The 16,979-nt window shown below is 38.9% G+C and overlaps 1 protein-coding gene across 1 annotated transcript; it reads left to right on the top strand.

Annotated features, from left to right (window-relative positions):
- Positions 1-867: 867 nt before the first annotated feature.
- LOC121996304 (CBS domain-containing protein CBSCBSPB1-like) lies at positions 868-16,061 on the top strand. Its single transcript, XM_042550223.1, has 14 exons — positions 868-1,262; positions 11,828-11,996; positions 12,092-12,224; positions 12,312-12,482; positions 12,632-12,710; positions 12,843-12,956; positions 13,050-13,116; positions 13,345-13,450; positions 13,526-13,584; positions 14,616-14,722; positions 14,793-14,929; positions 15,005-15,090; positions 15,172-15,261; positions 15,597-16,061. The coding sequence occupies exons 1-14, from the start codon at positions 1,135-1,137 to the stop codon at positions 15,783-15,785; spliced, it is 1,635 nt and encodes a 544-aa protein (XP_042406157.1). The 5' UTR covers positions 868-1,134; the 3' UTR covers positions 15,786-16,061.
- Positions 16,062-16,979: the final 918 nt, after the last annotated feature.

The raw sequence follows: 16,979 nt of genomic DNA, 5'->3' as shown, positions 1-16,979 counted from the left end.
AGAGACTATCAAACCCTATCTATTTTTCATTTTCTAAGATTTCAAAAGTGGTTCGGATGATTTACGACTTCCGCATGGACAATTCAGAATAATGGGATATCATGAAGGGCATTTTTAAAAATTGAGAGGCGAGTTAGTAAAATTCAAATATCTTGTGTTATATATATATATATATATAAAAGTATTATAATCCGATTAATTTTAATTTTTAGACAAACGGTTTGATCCTATATTCTGTCATTCCGTCCCTTAGATAAATTTGAAAAGGTAAAATAGCTCTTCATAAATGCATCCGATTCGAGAATATATGAAATCTAATGCCATTTAGTTGCAATCCGCGTACAACTAATTACCGAACGAATCAGGCACCGTGAAAAACCTTTTCATTTTCTACCCACACGCTCGTTCCTTTGAATTGTAACGCCACTGGGCCCCACGGATACTGACGTGTCAAAATTTACTGTGGGTGTGTTTTCTCAGTTCGAGTAACAATTATTTGAAACCGCACACATAAATTTGACTCGCGAGATGCTTACCTTTAATTTGTAACTTTTTTTTTTAACACTCGATGTCCCGCCTTCGGACTTTTTAAATCCTCGATCTGATCCACGATACTTTTTTTTACGAATGACCCAGCAATTTTACATTTCAGATTTACATCCCGTTAAAAGAAAATGTACAGTAGGCGTGCCCTCACGGGTAAATTATATGGATGATTATTTTAATAACTTTTACTATCAATTTTCAACGATATAAAGTAGTCTTTGTTTGGAGGATATATAGACCCACCACCATATCAGTCCGCGGAATGGTAGATGACGCGGGTTAATTTGGGATATTTTGTTCGGAAAAATAATTTCGTGCGAATGACGAAAAAAATTGTGCGGTATAAAGAAGGTTCGATTCCCGTCAAAATGGGAGGCGGAGAGAAGAGGCGCGGCGAGACCTATCGCATCCGGCAGTATCGCTTCTGCCGATTTCTCGCGAGTCCGGTTCGCTCTCCGTCGCCGGCGATCCGAGTTGGCTCGCGGGAAGGAGGGCAGGAGTTTTCTTCCAGATACAACGCCGGTGCCGTGAGAAAAAAGCGTGGAAAGGGAGAGCTCAAATCGGGGGAGTTGATCTTCGGATCGGGATATGGACGGGCAAGGCATCGGAGGCGGTTCGATTCGGAGGAGCATATCGGGGACCAGCAATCTGGGGAGGAAGAAGGCTCCGGAGAACGGCCTGGACGCTGGCCGGCGGAATTCCATATCTCGACCCCCGTACGTTTCTTGTTCCCTCTCTTAGATCTAGATTTCTTCTTGGTCGATTCGGTTTTCAATTGATTTCATCGTCTATTAGTCGGTGTTTAATGTTTATCGATGAATTTCGTCGTCTAGTTTTGGTTTTGTTTGTGCTTGATGATGTTGATTTTTTTTTTTCATGAGCTGGGATTATATGATTATTGTCTTGGAGAAAAAAGTTCTTTGGTTGCAGTTGTTGTATAGTATCTTCCGTAAGTCATTATTTTTTTCAACTTGATGTTAAATGATTAGAACGAGGTCCCTTTGTCCGTGCATTGAAGTTTCAAGTTTATATGCCTATTTCATCTTCAAATTACTAGGAATTAGTGAAAAATATGCTTTTCGATTTTAATTGATAAATGTAATGAGCAAAACGGCAAACGCCATTTAAAGCATAAATGGTGAGCCACTAGTTATTGAAAATTTCTAGCTCCTAAGTGAAAGATTATTCTGATATACCAAAAGCTAACATATTCATGCCTATGGTAAGGCCTTATGAAATGATCAGCCTAGACTGCCTCAGTATATGGACATAATTTTTATGATAAAAAATGTGCTAACATCAGACAAGAAACTCTCAGAATCAGTAACTGTATAAAAGGATCAGTTTGCCATTATTAAACACGTGCAATGACTTGCTTCTAATGTTTTGCAAATTGTAGGAAACAACCAAAATTAAAACATCACTACTCTGGTCCAGTGTGTTACTTTTTTTGGCATGAAAGTGTAAAGAGTACTTTTGGCCAAGTAGACAAATTGTTTACAAGATTGGAAGCCTTCATCTAAAATATGTTTCCATCATAAGGCAGTTTTCTTATTGCTGTGTATTAAAGTTGAAATATATGATTAAAAATATACATAAGAAGGTGAGAGTTAGGCTATAATATAACTATTATAGTTAAACTAACGAGAGACAATCATAGAATGCTAATGGGATGCTACTGAGGGGCTCTTATGGCATCGGTTAACACTAGAATTGCATTCACATAATTTCCTAGAACCAACAGAACCAAATATTTTTCATGTGCGGCATTGGTTCAGTAGCTCATGTAACCAAGGAATTGGCCCACATAATTTATAAAGTTTGGAAGGCATGCTAAAACTGGAGCAATCCAAAACCAACCAAAGGCTGCAAACAGGTGATGTGATAGAAGATGGTTCACATATTCTGGAGCACTATGTCATAGTGGGTTTTTTTTTTACTTATTTAAGCTTCTTCATGGAAGGGGAGCCTTGGCTCAACGGTAAAGTTGTTGCCATGTGACCAAAAAGTCACGGGTTCAAATCCTGGAAACAGTCTTTTGCAAAAAAACAGGGTAAGGCTGCGTACAATGGATCCTTCCCCGGGACCCCGCACGGCGGGAGTTTCATGCACCGGGCTACCCTTATTTTTTTTTTTTTAAGCTTCTTCATGGAAAAAAACTGAAATAACATTTCACAATTGTTTGGAGCACACCAATATGTTTTCTCCATGAAACATCGACCTCAAGCTTAGCAAGGAGTAGGAAGAATGTGTCGGTTATACGTTCTCTTTCAATGAGCCAGTGCAGTTCATCATTAGAGGAGATACCAAGTGGCCGAGTGTCTCAATGCAATTGTAGTAGTTTAACTAAAGGAACTCAATGATCAGAGATAATCTCTCAAGTATTGCTAAGACTTGATAACCCGTTGCATCTGGCACCTCAATGTTAGAGCAATTGAGTAATCCTATCACCAGGACTGTAGTGAGCCACCCATTTTATTCTTCCAAAAATATGTATCATTCCATCTCCTAACTTACATCAGCAAGTAGTGGTCACCTGCCCTCTCACGAGAATGAGTTATTGACAATCCATGGCCATCTTGAATTAGGAGTTGTGATTAAATTTTATTGGGAATGGAAGGATTTTCCAAAGATATAAAACAGGTTTGGGTAAATTGCAAGTTTGTCACCCATCACAATTTCCCAAGGAGGGAAAGGTTCACACTTGGAGATCAATTACTTGTGGTCCATTTTCCTCTTTAGATGGCATTAACTGAAATCTGATTACTCTGCATTTGATCCCTATGGTTTTGTGAGATCCAGACAGAGCCTTGCTAGCCCATGGATCTTTGTATAACTCAACATGGAAGTTTGAGAACATGCAGATGGTAAAGAGCTAATGCTGAGAAGATGCTGCTAAACAGTTCCTCTTTTTCAGATATGGAGAAGAATCTTGCTTTGCAACTGGTCAACATTGAATAAAAGAAAAATATTTGATTTTTATCAATTCAAGTAGGCTAGGTAGAAGCCCCAATCACATATAACAGATGCACTTTTATATGTTGAATTAGTTTCTTCCTTGCACTACCTGTTGGTGCAATATCCCTCAGGTCAAGGTTGACCTGGGTAACCAAGCTGAGTCTTGGTTTGGGTTTAGATGTTTGACAATAAGATATTGATTGAAGAAGAGTCAAGTAGGTCAAGGTTGACTGGATACTTGACTGGGAAGTCCTAACTGGGATGTTAGGCAAAATGAAAGTCCTGGTGAGTGAGGCAGGTGAAAGTCCCGTGAGTGAAGCCGGGCAGTGGAAAGTCCTGGTGAAGCCAGGAAGTCCAGTGAGTGAAGCTAGGCGGATGGAAATCCCTTGAGTAGGCGGTGAAAGTCCTAGTGAGTGAAGCTACGCAGATGGAAAACCCTGTGAGAGCCGGTGAAAGTCCTAGTGATTGAAGCTGGCGGATGGAAAACCCTAGTGAGTGAAGCTAGGTGAAAGTCCCGTGAGTGAAGCCGGCAAGGGAAAATCCGGATGGATCAAGGATGATCGGACATCCGGTGGGAAGTCCAAGTAGGTCGAAGGGATTGACCGGACACTTGGTAAGGGAGTCCTAGCAGTCAAGGGTGACTAGATACTAAGCACGATAACCAACAGTCAAGGTTGACCGGATGTTGGTTTGGGAGATTTAGGACTTGGTTTTGGACAAAACCGAGTCGGATCGATCGATGGATCGATCCAGTGCTGGATCGATCGATGGATCGATCCGGCCATGCGAACAGAGAGCTTCCGGATCGATCCGTGGATCGATCAGAGGTCCCAATCGATCGATGGATCGATTGGGACGCTCTTCGCGCGATAAGCGCCGGATCGATCCGTGGATCGATCCAGCGCTTTCGTGAAATGGTCGGATCGATCCGTGGATCGATCCAAAGCCTCCCAATCGATCGAACATTCGAATCGATCGGGATCCGACCGTTGACATCGTTTATAGCGCAGGCGTTCATGGCCGCGGCAAGCTTCTCCGATTCACTCCGCTCTCGCCAACTCCTCCACAAAGCTCGGATCGCCAGTGAAGGATCTTGAAGCTCTCCAAGTCAAGAGGCGGATCAAGCCAAGAAGAAAGCTAGGGTTAGGGTTTTGTACTCATTGTAAGCTTGTAATTTCTTGTATCCTTTCCTCTCTTCTTGTATTGAGTCTTGTAGGGCTTCTCCGCCTTTGTAGTTACCGTAAAGGAGAGTTTTATTTAGTGGAGGTGTGTGTGTTGGTGTGGATCCTGGATTAGTCACCTCTTGCGAGGTGGATACTAAGTAAAACCAACCGTGTTAGCGTTGTGTGTTTGTTTCTATTTTCGCCGCACATCTTTGAAGGAACAAGCAACGCCGAGCACCGAGCTTAACGCGACGAGCTATTCACCCCTCTAGCTACTTTGGTCCTAACAGTGGTATCAGAGCGAGGCCGCTCTTCACCGAATCATCGCCAAGGGTCAAGCATAACAAGAAAAGCTAGAGGGTGAAGAAGTTGGAGCAAATTCTTCAAGTTCAAGATTTTATCAAGCTCAACTTCAAGATGCAATTCCAAGATGGACTTGGATTTGACACAAGGGTGGCTCCACCATATTCATCTACAAGCTTCGATTCTTGGAAATCAAGAATCGAAAATTTTCTTATGATGGAGATAGAGCAATGGTTTGCTCTCATGGAAGGTTTTGAAGCTCCCACAAATTCCAAGGGCAAAGTACTCAAAAGGAGCAAGTGGAGCAAAGACCAAATCCAAAGATGTGAGGCCAATGACAAAGTGACCAAGCTTTTGGTCAATTTATTGCCAAGCAACATCTTGGAACAAATTGGAGAGTTTGAAGATGCCAAGGAGCTTTGGAGCAAATTGGCAAGAATTCATGAGATCCCCTCCACTGTACAAGAGCAAGGAGAATCCAAAGAGGGCGACTCATTGGATCAAGACCAAGAGGAGGACTCCGAGGTTGAGAGATGCTCAACCTCCGAAGAAGAGGAAATCCAAGAAGCTTCATCATCAAGGGAATGCACCGAAGGGAACAAGGAGGGAGCATACTCCTTGTTTCACATTCAAAATGATGAAGCCTCCACCTCTAGGATTGAGGGGGAGCAATTCTTGGTGACGCCGGATCAAGAAGAAGGAGAAGCTTCAACATCCGGGTCAAATGAAGAAGAAGAAGATTGTGCCACCTCCGAAATTCAAGAAATATCAAATGGAGGAGCAAGTGCCATCCCTATACAAGAAGGTATCAATGCTTCAATTAAAAATAAAAATCATATAATATGTTTTGAGTGTAGGGAAAGTGGGCACTATAAGAGCAAGTGTCCCAACTTGGCCAAGAAGAAGGGCCAAGTGGCACAAAAGGGCAAGGAGAAGCCCAAGGAGACCACCCCCGGGACAAAGAAGAGCAAGGAGCACATAAGGGCATTACCGAAGTCAATGCCCCAAGGGGAAGAAGATGGTCAAGGCTCAAGGAGGCACTAGTCAAGGGGGAGCCTCCAAGGTAAAAAGGAAGGTAACTTTCGTTGAGCCTATTCCCTTGCAAAATGGTAAAAAGCATGCTAGGTCAAATATTTATCATTTTAATGCGATTTACCATAAGAATAGGAAGCATGAGGGCTTTAAGGAAAACTGTAGCTTATCATGCCAAAACCTATCCCTAAGGCTAGGAATGTAGGTAAAAACCTAGGCAAGAACACTAAGGATAATAGATATAAGTCAAGAATAAAAATGCTCATGGATCAAATGAAAACCAAAACTAAGGACTTAGTGATAGAAAATCAAGTCTTGAGATCAAGACTTGATAAAATCGAAAAGACCCTAAAAAGGATGGAAAATATCCTTTAAGGGCAAAATGAGCATAACCTAGGTTTAAGGACAACAAGCCATCCAATGGCCATAGAGGTTTGGGATACAAACCAAAGGCTAAGAAGGATGTGCCCTCTTACCATAGAGTTCCATATAGTTATGGAACAAACCCTAGGTCTAGTGGTCAAGCCAAGAATACTAGGGAAGTCATCCCTAAGAGTATTTTTGCAATAAATGTGACTAAGACTTCTAAGAAGTCTAAGAAAGTCACAAACAAGGTCACAAGGGAGGTTATCCCTAGAGTTGACCTAGAAAATGTGACCAAGGCTTCTAAGAAGCCCAACAAGGTCACTAGGAAGGTATCTAGGGAGGTTATCCCTAGTGAGTACCTAGAGCATCCAAGGAGCATCAATAGGTGTTGGGTTCCTAGGAGCATCTTCTCTACCCCATAGATGGGTTAGAGAGTGTCAACTCCGATTAGAAGGGTAGTTAACCCAATTTTGAGGAAATTGACACTCAAGGAGCATTTTCAAGGTTTTAGTTAACCTTTGAAAATGAAATGGACCTATTGACTACTCCTTGAAAGAGTAAAATGTGCCTAATGGTGGAAGAATTGATTTTAATATTAAATGGCACATATTGGGAAATTCATAAGAACTATCAAGTTGGGATTTTGGTATGTTCTTAGGCAATTTAAGGCAATCCGGGCCTTAAAATTTAAAAGTGCTACTCTTGAGGAAAAATGGAATATGCCAACATTTGAGGACATGTTTATTTTCAATTGACATACATTAAATCAAGGAAATTAGAAATGCCAATTTAGGTTTTGGCATTCTCTTGAAGCACTTTAGGGCAATCTAGGTTTAAGTTGTAAGTTTAGCTAAGATTTTAAGGATACTTAGATAGCTAATCTAGGTATATTTTATTTATGCTAAATCTTGCCATGATTGTTTGCCCATCATATGCCATGACATCATGTCTAGTTTTTGCATTCATGTTTTATTATGAAAAATCCAAAAATACCATGTCATGACATTCATACATCATGTAGTAATAGGATATTTTCTTTTGAAAATTATTTTCTTTTGATGTATGCCATAACATAATCATGCATTAAGTTTAATTCCTTGTAATTAAGGACAAATGGCATCTAACGACACTTATTGACAAGTGACATCCTAGGTGGATGTCTAACATTTCTAAAATGCCTAGATAAATATGCATGATCCCTAGAATAGGGCAAAACCAAATTTTACATCTCACAAAGACCTCTAAGGTGACTTGTATGTGTTTTAGTGCATATTATATACAAGTGAGATGTTAGGATGATGAACAAAGCTCAAGATGTTGATTTAGTGCATTCCTTTGAGTTTTAAATTCATCAAAACACATAGTTATGTGTTTTCCCATCATTGGGAAAGCTAATGTACAAGTCATGTGCATTATGCCCAAGGAACATGATGGGATATTGGTTTTGAAAATGTTTTTAAAATGTTTTTGGAAAACCTTGGTGAAGGCTATCTTTTGATAGTAATCACCATTGAATAGTTAGACACAAACTTGAAGAAAAACACTAAAGTTTTTGCAAGTTTTCAAGTTTGTGTCAATCTTTGAAAATATGATGTATTTTCATAGAAAACTATTTTCCATGATTAAGTATGCCCTAAATAATGTCTACACAAATTTTATAATTTTTGGAATTTTATAGAATTTTCTAGGGGTTTCTGAAGTTGACTGAAATGGAATTTCAGCAACTATCAGAGCTCCGATCGATCCATGGATCGATTGGAGTTCCATGAATCGATCCATGGATCGATTCAAACGGCAATTCCCGCGAGCAGAAGCTCGCTGGATCGATCAGCCGATCGATCCAGGGAGTCTGAATCGATCAGTGGATCGATTCAGAAAGGTTCAATCGATTGGAACCCAACTCCAATCGATCCAAGTTGCTGATTTTGGTTGGGAAGGCCTGATTTCAGCATCTTTGAACCTATTTTAGTCTAGGTAACCATTCCAAACCCCTTAAATACATTTGTATACATACAAAGGGTGTTTTCATGTTGAAAACAAGGATGGATTGGTTAACGAAGACTAAGTAGAAGTTTAGGTTGAGGTTGTTTCAAATTTTGAATATTTGAACCTCAAAACTTCTAAATTTGGGTTTCCTAATGGTTTAGGGATTCCAAGTCATTGTTGGTGCAATGACAGAAGTTACCACCATGTCTTTAGGGGGAGGGACTCTTTAAAGACATGAAAATTATTTTTCATGAACCTTGGAAGGTGGTTAACCTTCATTGTGAACTTGCTCAAGGTTGAGCATTTAAACTGAAATGGGAGAAATGGGAGTGGATATTCTCATTATTTCAAGTGGACACTCAGTGGTAGATAATGCTCAAGGTTGGGTAGTTATCTACATTGAGGAGAGTTAAGGATAAATGAAGGGTATGGGACCTTCATTATCGTGTTGATCACAACGAGTGATGTTGTGAACAACGATGCGCAACTCTTCGGGGAGAGTCTTCATAAATGAATTGTTGAAGTGTGCCCAAAATCGAGCATAGGTTGATGTGTGTCCAACGATGGGTTGATGTGCCAATAGGGGAGAATGTATGGTTAAGCTTAGTCCTTCATTACCTATGGGAAGGTCATAGGGGGAGAATGAAAGGACTCATGAAAGGGAGTAAGTTAGGCTTTCATTACCTAGAGGGAGTTTGCCCTCTTAGGGGGAGAATGAAGAGCTTAATTTATGCTTTCATTACCTAGTGGCATGAAGAAGGAGGCTATGAGATTAGCCCAACTTACATATGGGATTGTAAGTGTTATTGTGGTATTGTCAAACATCAAAAAAGGGGAGATTGTTGGTGCAATATCCCTCAGGTCAAGGTTGACCTGGGTAACCAAGCTGAGTCTTGGTTTGAGTTTAGATGTTTGACAATAAGATATTGATTGAAGAAGAGTCAAGTAGGTTAAGGTTGACTGGATACTTAACTGGGAAGTCCTAACTGGGATGTTAGGCAAAATGAAAGTCCTGGTGAGTGAAGCCAGGCAGAAGAAAAGTCCTGGTGAGTGAAGCCAGGCAGAAGGAAGTCCTGGTGAGTGAAGCCAGGCAGAAGGAAGTCCTAGTGAGTGAAGCTAGGCAGATGGAAATCCTGGTGAGTGAAGCCAGGTGAAAGTCCTAGTGAGTGAAGCTACGCAGATGGAAAACCCTGGTGAGTGAAGCCAGGTGAAAGTCCTAGTGAGTGAAGCTAGGCAGATGGAAAACCCTAGTGAGTGAAGCTAGGTGAAAGTCCTGGTGAGTGAAGCCAGGCAAGGGAAAATCCAGATGGATCAAGGATGATCGGACATCTGGTGCTGGGAAGTCCAAGTAGGTCAAAGGGATTGACCGGACACTTGGTAAGGGAGTCCTAGCAGGTCAAGGGAGTGACTAGATACTAAGCATGACATACCAACAGGTCAAGGTTGACCGGATGTTGGTTTGGGAGATTTAGGACTTGGTTTTGGACAAAAAACCAAGTCTTTGGATCGATCGATGGATCGATCCGGACATTCCAAATTGAGAAGCTCGGATCGATCCGTGGATCGATCAGAGGTCCCAATCGATCGCTGGATCGATTGGGAGGCCGCGCGATAAGCGCCGGATCGATCCGTGGATCGATCCAGCGCTTTCGATAAGCGCCGGATCGATCCGTGGATCGATCCAAAGCCTCCCGATTGATTGGGAACATTCGAATCGATCGGGATCCGACCGCTGACGCTTTATAGCCGTTGGCGTGCGATTCCTGAAGCTTCTCCGATTCACTCCAGAGCTCTCGCCAACTCCTCCACAAAGCTCAGATCGCCAGTTCTTGAAGGATCTTGGAAGCTCTCCAAGTCAAGAGGCGGATCAAAGCCAAGAAGAGAAGCTAGGGTTAGGGTTTTGTACTCATTGTAAGCTTGTAAGCTTGTATTTCTTGTATCCTTTCCCTCTCTTCTTGTATTGAGTCTTGTAGGGCTTCTCCGCCTTTGGTAGTTACCATAAAGGAGAGTTTTATTTAGTGGAGGGTGTGTGTGTTGGTGTGGATCCTTGGATTAGTCACCTCTTGTGAGGTGGATACCAAGTAAAACCAACCGTGTTAGCGTTGTGTGTTTGTTTCTGTATTTTCCGCTGCACATCTTTGAAGGAACAAGCAACGCCGAGCACCGAGCGAACGCGACGAGCTATTCACCCCCCCCTCTAGCTACTTTTGGTCCTAACACTACCATATCACACTATCGAAATACATTCCAAATCTTAATAATACAAATTAGGTAATTAATTTTTAAAAGTTTTAAGATCTATAAGATCTTAATAGTAGGTTCGAATGCCCAGGGGAACATTCCCTTGGAGAATAAAATCCCTCCTACTTAGAGAAGTCGCTTGGTCACCATGATTTACTCTCTTCATTTTGCTATGGGTGTGAGCGAGTCACCTTTGCTACATTAATGGTAGGTTCTCCGCTTTAGTAGAGTATCTCTAAATGAAATTTCTAAGATGACAATTGATTTATTTTAGAATAGTTGGGAAATTTTCAATAGAAATTTTATTTAATTTGGCAAAATGCAAACAAGGGAATTCTTTTTAAAAAAAATTTAAGAGTTGTGACGTTATTTAGGTAGGCTTTGCTCTTTAGGAGAATTTTGTGATTGGATAATTTAGGAATGCCCCCATCTTATTCAATCTTTTTTTCCTAATAGTATTTCTCTTTATGAGTTTTCACTTTCTGCATAAGTTTGTTTATTTTTTTGTTTGAGATACTTATCCCTCATGCTAGGTCAATTTTCCCAATTTCGTGTGACTTCTGTTTTGATTTTGGTGCTGCATCAGCTAACTACTATATCACAATCCTCCCAACTGGTCTACTACCATCATTATTCTTGAAGATATTATTGAAGAAATTTTTGTAGACCATCCAAATAGTATGCTTCTATATGCTTTTCGTATAAGATAGTCTTCGATGTTCTTGTGTATTCCTAGTAGAATATTTAATTTCTCTACTTTTGTATGCCAACATTTTTTAGAAAAAGAGTAAGATCTTTTAACTTGAGGGTCTATGATTTATTGATGTTCTTGATTGTACAAGTAAATGAAAACAAGAAGTGGATTTTACATATGCACATGGGGCAACAAAGTTTCTTTTTATACTCCAAATCTGGATCATCAATAACAATTTACCTTTTTCCTCTATTCTGAAGGTGAAACAGAATGTGCTAACAAGATTTATTTTCCATCATCAGTAAAATTTGTTACAAAATGTTTCATTCTACGAAGCATTTCATGTATTTCATGTATCTTAAAGAAAATTTGAGACATTCACATAAAAAATATGTAGTGTACTTATTATTTTAATTTTGATAATCTTTTCTGTCAGTTGATAAGTTAACTAACTATGAATATTATGTTTACATAATTTTGCAATGAAATGTTGATATAGTCTTTACTTTGTTTTTGAAATTTGAACCTGATTAAACAGAACTATGAGCGGAGAGAGAACAGTGAAGAGATTACGTTTGTCTAAGGCTTTGACTATCCCTGAAAGTACAACTGTGTATGAAGCTTGCCGTAGGATGGCTTTACGAAGGGTTGATGCTGTCCTGTTGACAGATTCAAATGCACTACTTTGCGGAATTCTTACAGACAAGGTTCATCTATTTTCAGCATGAGTTTTAGAAAACCAAGGCAATATATCAGAGTTCATATTATTGCCTACTTTTTTATTTTGTTTTCTTTTCTGAAGGATATTACCACAAGAGTCATTGCTAAGGAGCTGAAACTTGAGGAAATTCCAGTGTCAAAAGTTATGACTAGAAACCCAATGTTTGTTCTTTCTGACACACTTGCTGTGGAAGCTTTACAGAAGATGGTACAAGGTGTGTGATCCTCAAAATTTGGCTAGCACCTCCGATGTTCTAATGTTGAAATCCTTTTGAGTACAATTTCAACCTTGCTATTTGTAGGAAAGTTCAGGCATTTGCCAGTTGTAGAAAATGGTGAAGTCATTGCTTTGCTTGACATTGCAAAATGTCTATACGATGCAATAGCAAGAATGGAGAGGGCTGCTGAAAAGGGTAAGGCCATTGCAGCTGCAGTTGAAGGGGTAGAAAAGCACTGGGGGACTACTACCACTGGTGTGTAGTTTCAATTGCTTATAGAAAATCGGATATTTATCTCATCATAGGTGGTTTCAAATAAGTTCCTTCTCATATGCTATTCCTCAAAAAAAAAAAAAAAAAAGAAGATGTGTTTATTACTTTTTTACTAAATCTGTTATATTCAGGTCCCAATACATTTATTGAAACACTTCGAGAGCGGATGTTTAAGCCATCCTTGTCGACCATCCTTCAAGAGAATTCAAAGTAGGTAATATTCTCTTTTAAAATTGCATTCTTATGTAAGGAAAAGTGACATTCATTTGCGAGTAGCCTAGCGGTATATGTGTTGAAGAAGATGTCATGTTATCGTTAACTGATGGTGGAATCTTTTTCTAGGATTGTTACCATCGCACCAACTGATTCAGTGTTAACTGCAGCCAAGAAGATGCTTGAGTTCAAAATAAGTTCGGCTGTTGTAACAATTGAAAATAAACCTGGGGGAATTCTGACGTATGATGTTATCAATCTTATCTTGAACATTCTTGTTTGGTTGTGTGTTTTTTCTGAATTTGTTTTTTTCTTTCTTTCTTTCTTTCTTATCAGTTCAAGAGACATTTTAATGCGTGTAGTTACCCAGAATCTTTCGCCAGAATCTACTCCTGTGGAAAAGGTATCTTATTGGTCACATGTTTTTTTTTCTTGTTTTTGGTTTTCATAAGTTTCTATTGCTTGTGACTATTTTTTTGTTTTTTTCTTTGGCTACACCATTCTCTCTGTCCTCTATTTGGCCATTTGGAGTCATCTTTTTTTCCTAAAATATGCTTAGTGCAATTCCAAAATATCCATAATACCTAGTACTAAAGTCGTACTTAGCTAATTTGCTAATCTTTATCTTTAGGTCATGACTCCAAATCCTGAATGTGCAAGGGTTGACACAGCAATTCTTGATGCTCTTCATACAATGCATGATGGGAAATTTTTACATTTACCTGTTGTTGATAAAGGTAAATTACCCGTGTGAAAATCAAATATTGTCTTATTCCTTGATTTTGACTGATTTAGTTTGTCTCCTTGAACAGACGGGAACATTGTTGCAGTTATTGATGTTATTCATATTGCCCATGCTGCAATAGCCACTGTAAGTTATTTATGGACCTTTTTGAGATATTCTTTTTTTGTTTTTTCTATTATATTTGACTACTTAATTGCTGAGCTTTTTTAAACAAACAGGAGTGAGATATCACTTTTCAACATCTGCTTAAATGCCAGGCTCCCCCAATCCTATTCCCTCTTATTTTCTTGGTCGATAAATAAATCATGGTTATCTTTGGCTGTGATTGTTCTCATGGATGACTGTAGTGGGTTCTTCACCCTTGAAAAGACCAAGTTCAATTTTTTTCCCTGATCAAATGTTATACTGTGGTCTTAGTCATTTAAACAAACCAAGTTCAATTTTTTTCCCTGATCAAGTTTTTAGTTGCTGGATTAGAATTTCATAGTTGCTTGATTAGACTTTCATAGGTCAAACTATATCTGAGTTCTGCCGAACCTGTTATTTACATTTCTAATCATAATATTTGTCAAAGTTTGTCTAAATCAGCAATAAATTAGTTGGGTAGAAAACTCATTTAGTAAATAGGCAACCATCATCAATGTTCTTCTGAAAATTTGGTGAAAGGTTTTCTGTTTCAAACTAGCCATGATTCTCATAATTCTCTCTTCATGAAACCTGAGCACGGTGGTTCTTAAATGTGTTTGAATGCTTTGATGTCTCACCAACCTATTGTCAAGGTAGTCCACTATTTTTATTCAACAATAACAACAACCCAGCCTTATCCCACTAGGTGGGATCGCTTTCCACTATTTTCATTCAAAGAATCTAAATATAGATTACAACTTCTTGAATGGAAATGAATATTTAATTTTAGTTCCGTAGTCTATGGATGATTAGCTTAACGTCTTTGCTTAACTCTTTTAAGTAGCAGCTTAACAGCCTTAAACCCCAGTTGGATTATTGGAAATGTTTCATTAGTTAGCTAGACGTTTATACAGGATGTGGCACTTTCTTTATTCTCTTGCCTCTATATCTTCCAAACTGCTCCTGATATGATTTTCATTGAGATAAGGCTTGGCTGTTGTAGTTTTCCTATATTCTAATCATCTTTGTAGGCTGGAAGCACAGGTGCGGCAAACGAAAGTGCAAGTGCCATGATGCATAAATTCTGGGATTCTGCTTTGTCTCTAGGACCTTTGGATGACGAAGATGATTCTAGAAGGTTTGCTTCATGTTCTTTATTGTACCCATATCAATTCCTCATCATGGCTCACACTATGCCTGTAATGCAGTGAAGGATCTTTGAAACTTGCATCAGATGCTGGGGATACAGTTAGATCGTCTGCTTTCTACCCGCCTTCAGGCTTGTCAACAACTTTCGGCTTTAAGCTCCAGGATAAACAGGGAAGAATGCATAGATTTAACTGCGGTAGGCAATATGATCAAAATTTAAGAAACAGATTCACTACTGGAAACTCTATACTGAACCTGATGCTTACTGCAGAAACACAGAGCTTGACAGACCTTATAACTTGCATACTCCAGAGGGTTGGTGGTGATATCGATAAAAACCATCTCCCACAGATACTGGTATCTTCTTTACCCATTAGCTAATTGTAGCATTCAGGCATATTTATCAATGAGATCTTATCCGTGATGATCTCTACCTAGTATGAAGATGAGGACCACGATAAAGTTATTCTTGCATCAGATAGCGACCTTGTGGCAGCAGTGGACCATGCTAGACAAGCTGGTTGGAAGGTAAAATGATGATCTTAAGTTAATCCATCATACTAACATCCAAAATTTACTTTGGGATTGCTATTCTAAGCTTATCCAGCCACTGGCACTTTGTTATACTGAATACTTGAGTTATTTGTTATAATTCTGAAACTTTCTTTCTGCTCTAATTTTTTATTTGAAGGTAAACAAGCTGTGAGGATAACTATTATAGGAGTAAAAGTCGCATGACACAGCATATAATCCGTACCCTCCTGATCTAGAAATTGAAACTCTAGGCATAAAACAATATTTTGGAACTTGATATTAAGACTAACATGCCATATTCTCACCGGAAGCTCCTGTCTTTATTGCAGAGTTTGAGGTTGCATTTGGATTACACCGGTATGGGCGGGAGGAAGAAAGGTCGAGGTGGATCAGCCACTGGGAATTTGGAGTATGCACAGAAGGATGCCTGGGCAAGCGCATACAGCACGGTGGCTGCAGGAGCAGCATTAATTGCAGGTATCGGATTCATGGCCTATTTGAAAAGGTCAGCATCGTAGATTAAACACTAAGCGTCAGGATCAATTATAAACAACATTCTCTTGTACGAAATCAAGAAATAGGAAGAGCCATTGAATAAAAGTACTACGAGACACGTATTGTAATTATTTATCCTGCAGACGGGGGAAGTATTTTAGGATCGGCGTTACAAGTTCAACTGTTTTTACCCCTTTTTTTTTCCTCTGGGAATATACATGTATTGTACACGTTTTGCAATTATAAACAACATTCTCTTTCTTTTATAAATATGAAAAATAAAGATGTGTTCGTCAATTCATTATTTCGTTATTTAAAATATGGATGTTAATGGTTGGCAAAGTTGGTAAACTAGCTAGACGCCATGCTCAACTCAGTCCATGCGAGTTTGCATGGCCAACCGGACACGATCTCAGAACGGTGCATTGTATTCGATTCGATCCTTGTTCAGGCCATGGTGAACATGGCATATGCCTGTTTCTAGCTAGGTTCTTTCACTTTTATTCGTTCAAAGATCAAAATATTAATTTGTCATTTGTCTTCAAATTATCAAATTACTTGTAAAAAATGAAAAAAAAAATTCAGCTTATTTCTTTTTATTTTTCCACGAACCCGTCGAGTCGAGTTAGCCAGCACTGACTAGTCAAAGGCAAGGGCAGTGCTGATCCAGATCACGTTTTATTTACTATCGTTTCCCCCGGTCGAGAAGACACTAGTGATGTTTGATGTTTGGTGGCTGGTATTTTTGGTGTTCAGCAACGAGTAGGTGTGGCAGGTTTGGTTAGAGCATCTGTAATGCTTTCAATGTGCAAATGTGTTAATATTTATTTTTTATTTTATTTTTTTGAATATGTAGTATTAACTTATTCAAAGATTTAAACGAGGTAATACTACAGTACCAAAAAAAGTGTCCACGTCGACATTAATACCTTAGGCATTAACGTCGTTGTGGATACCCTTAGGCACGTGTGATTGAACGATCACTCTAATATTTACATCAGTCTTCTTAAATTATATATTTTATATAAAAAATATTTATTTCAACTCTATTTTTAAATTTAAATTTTATAAATAATACTTTTCTAAATTTAAAAAAATCATTCCTAAATATTAAAATATTATTTAATTTAAAAAATGAGAAAAATAAAGGTAATAAAAATTTTAAGATAACTGATGAAAATATTTATTTCAACTTATCCTATCTATTTTTAAATTTA

The sequence above is a fragment of the Zingiber officinale genome, chromosome 6A (genome assembly GCF_018446385.1).
Source record: "Zingiber officinale cultivar Zhangliang chromosome 6A, Zo_v1.1, whole genome shotgun sequence".
Taxonomy (NCBI): Eukaryota; Viridiplantae; Streptophyta; class Magnoliopsida; order Zingiberales; family Zingiberaceae; genus Zingiber; species Zingiber officinale.
This window is presented reverse-complemented; position numbering and strand designations above follow the sequence as displayed.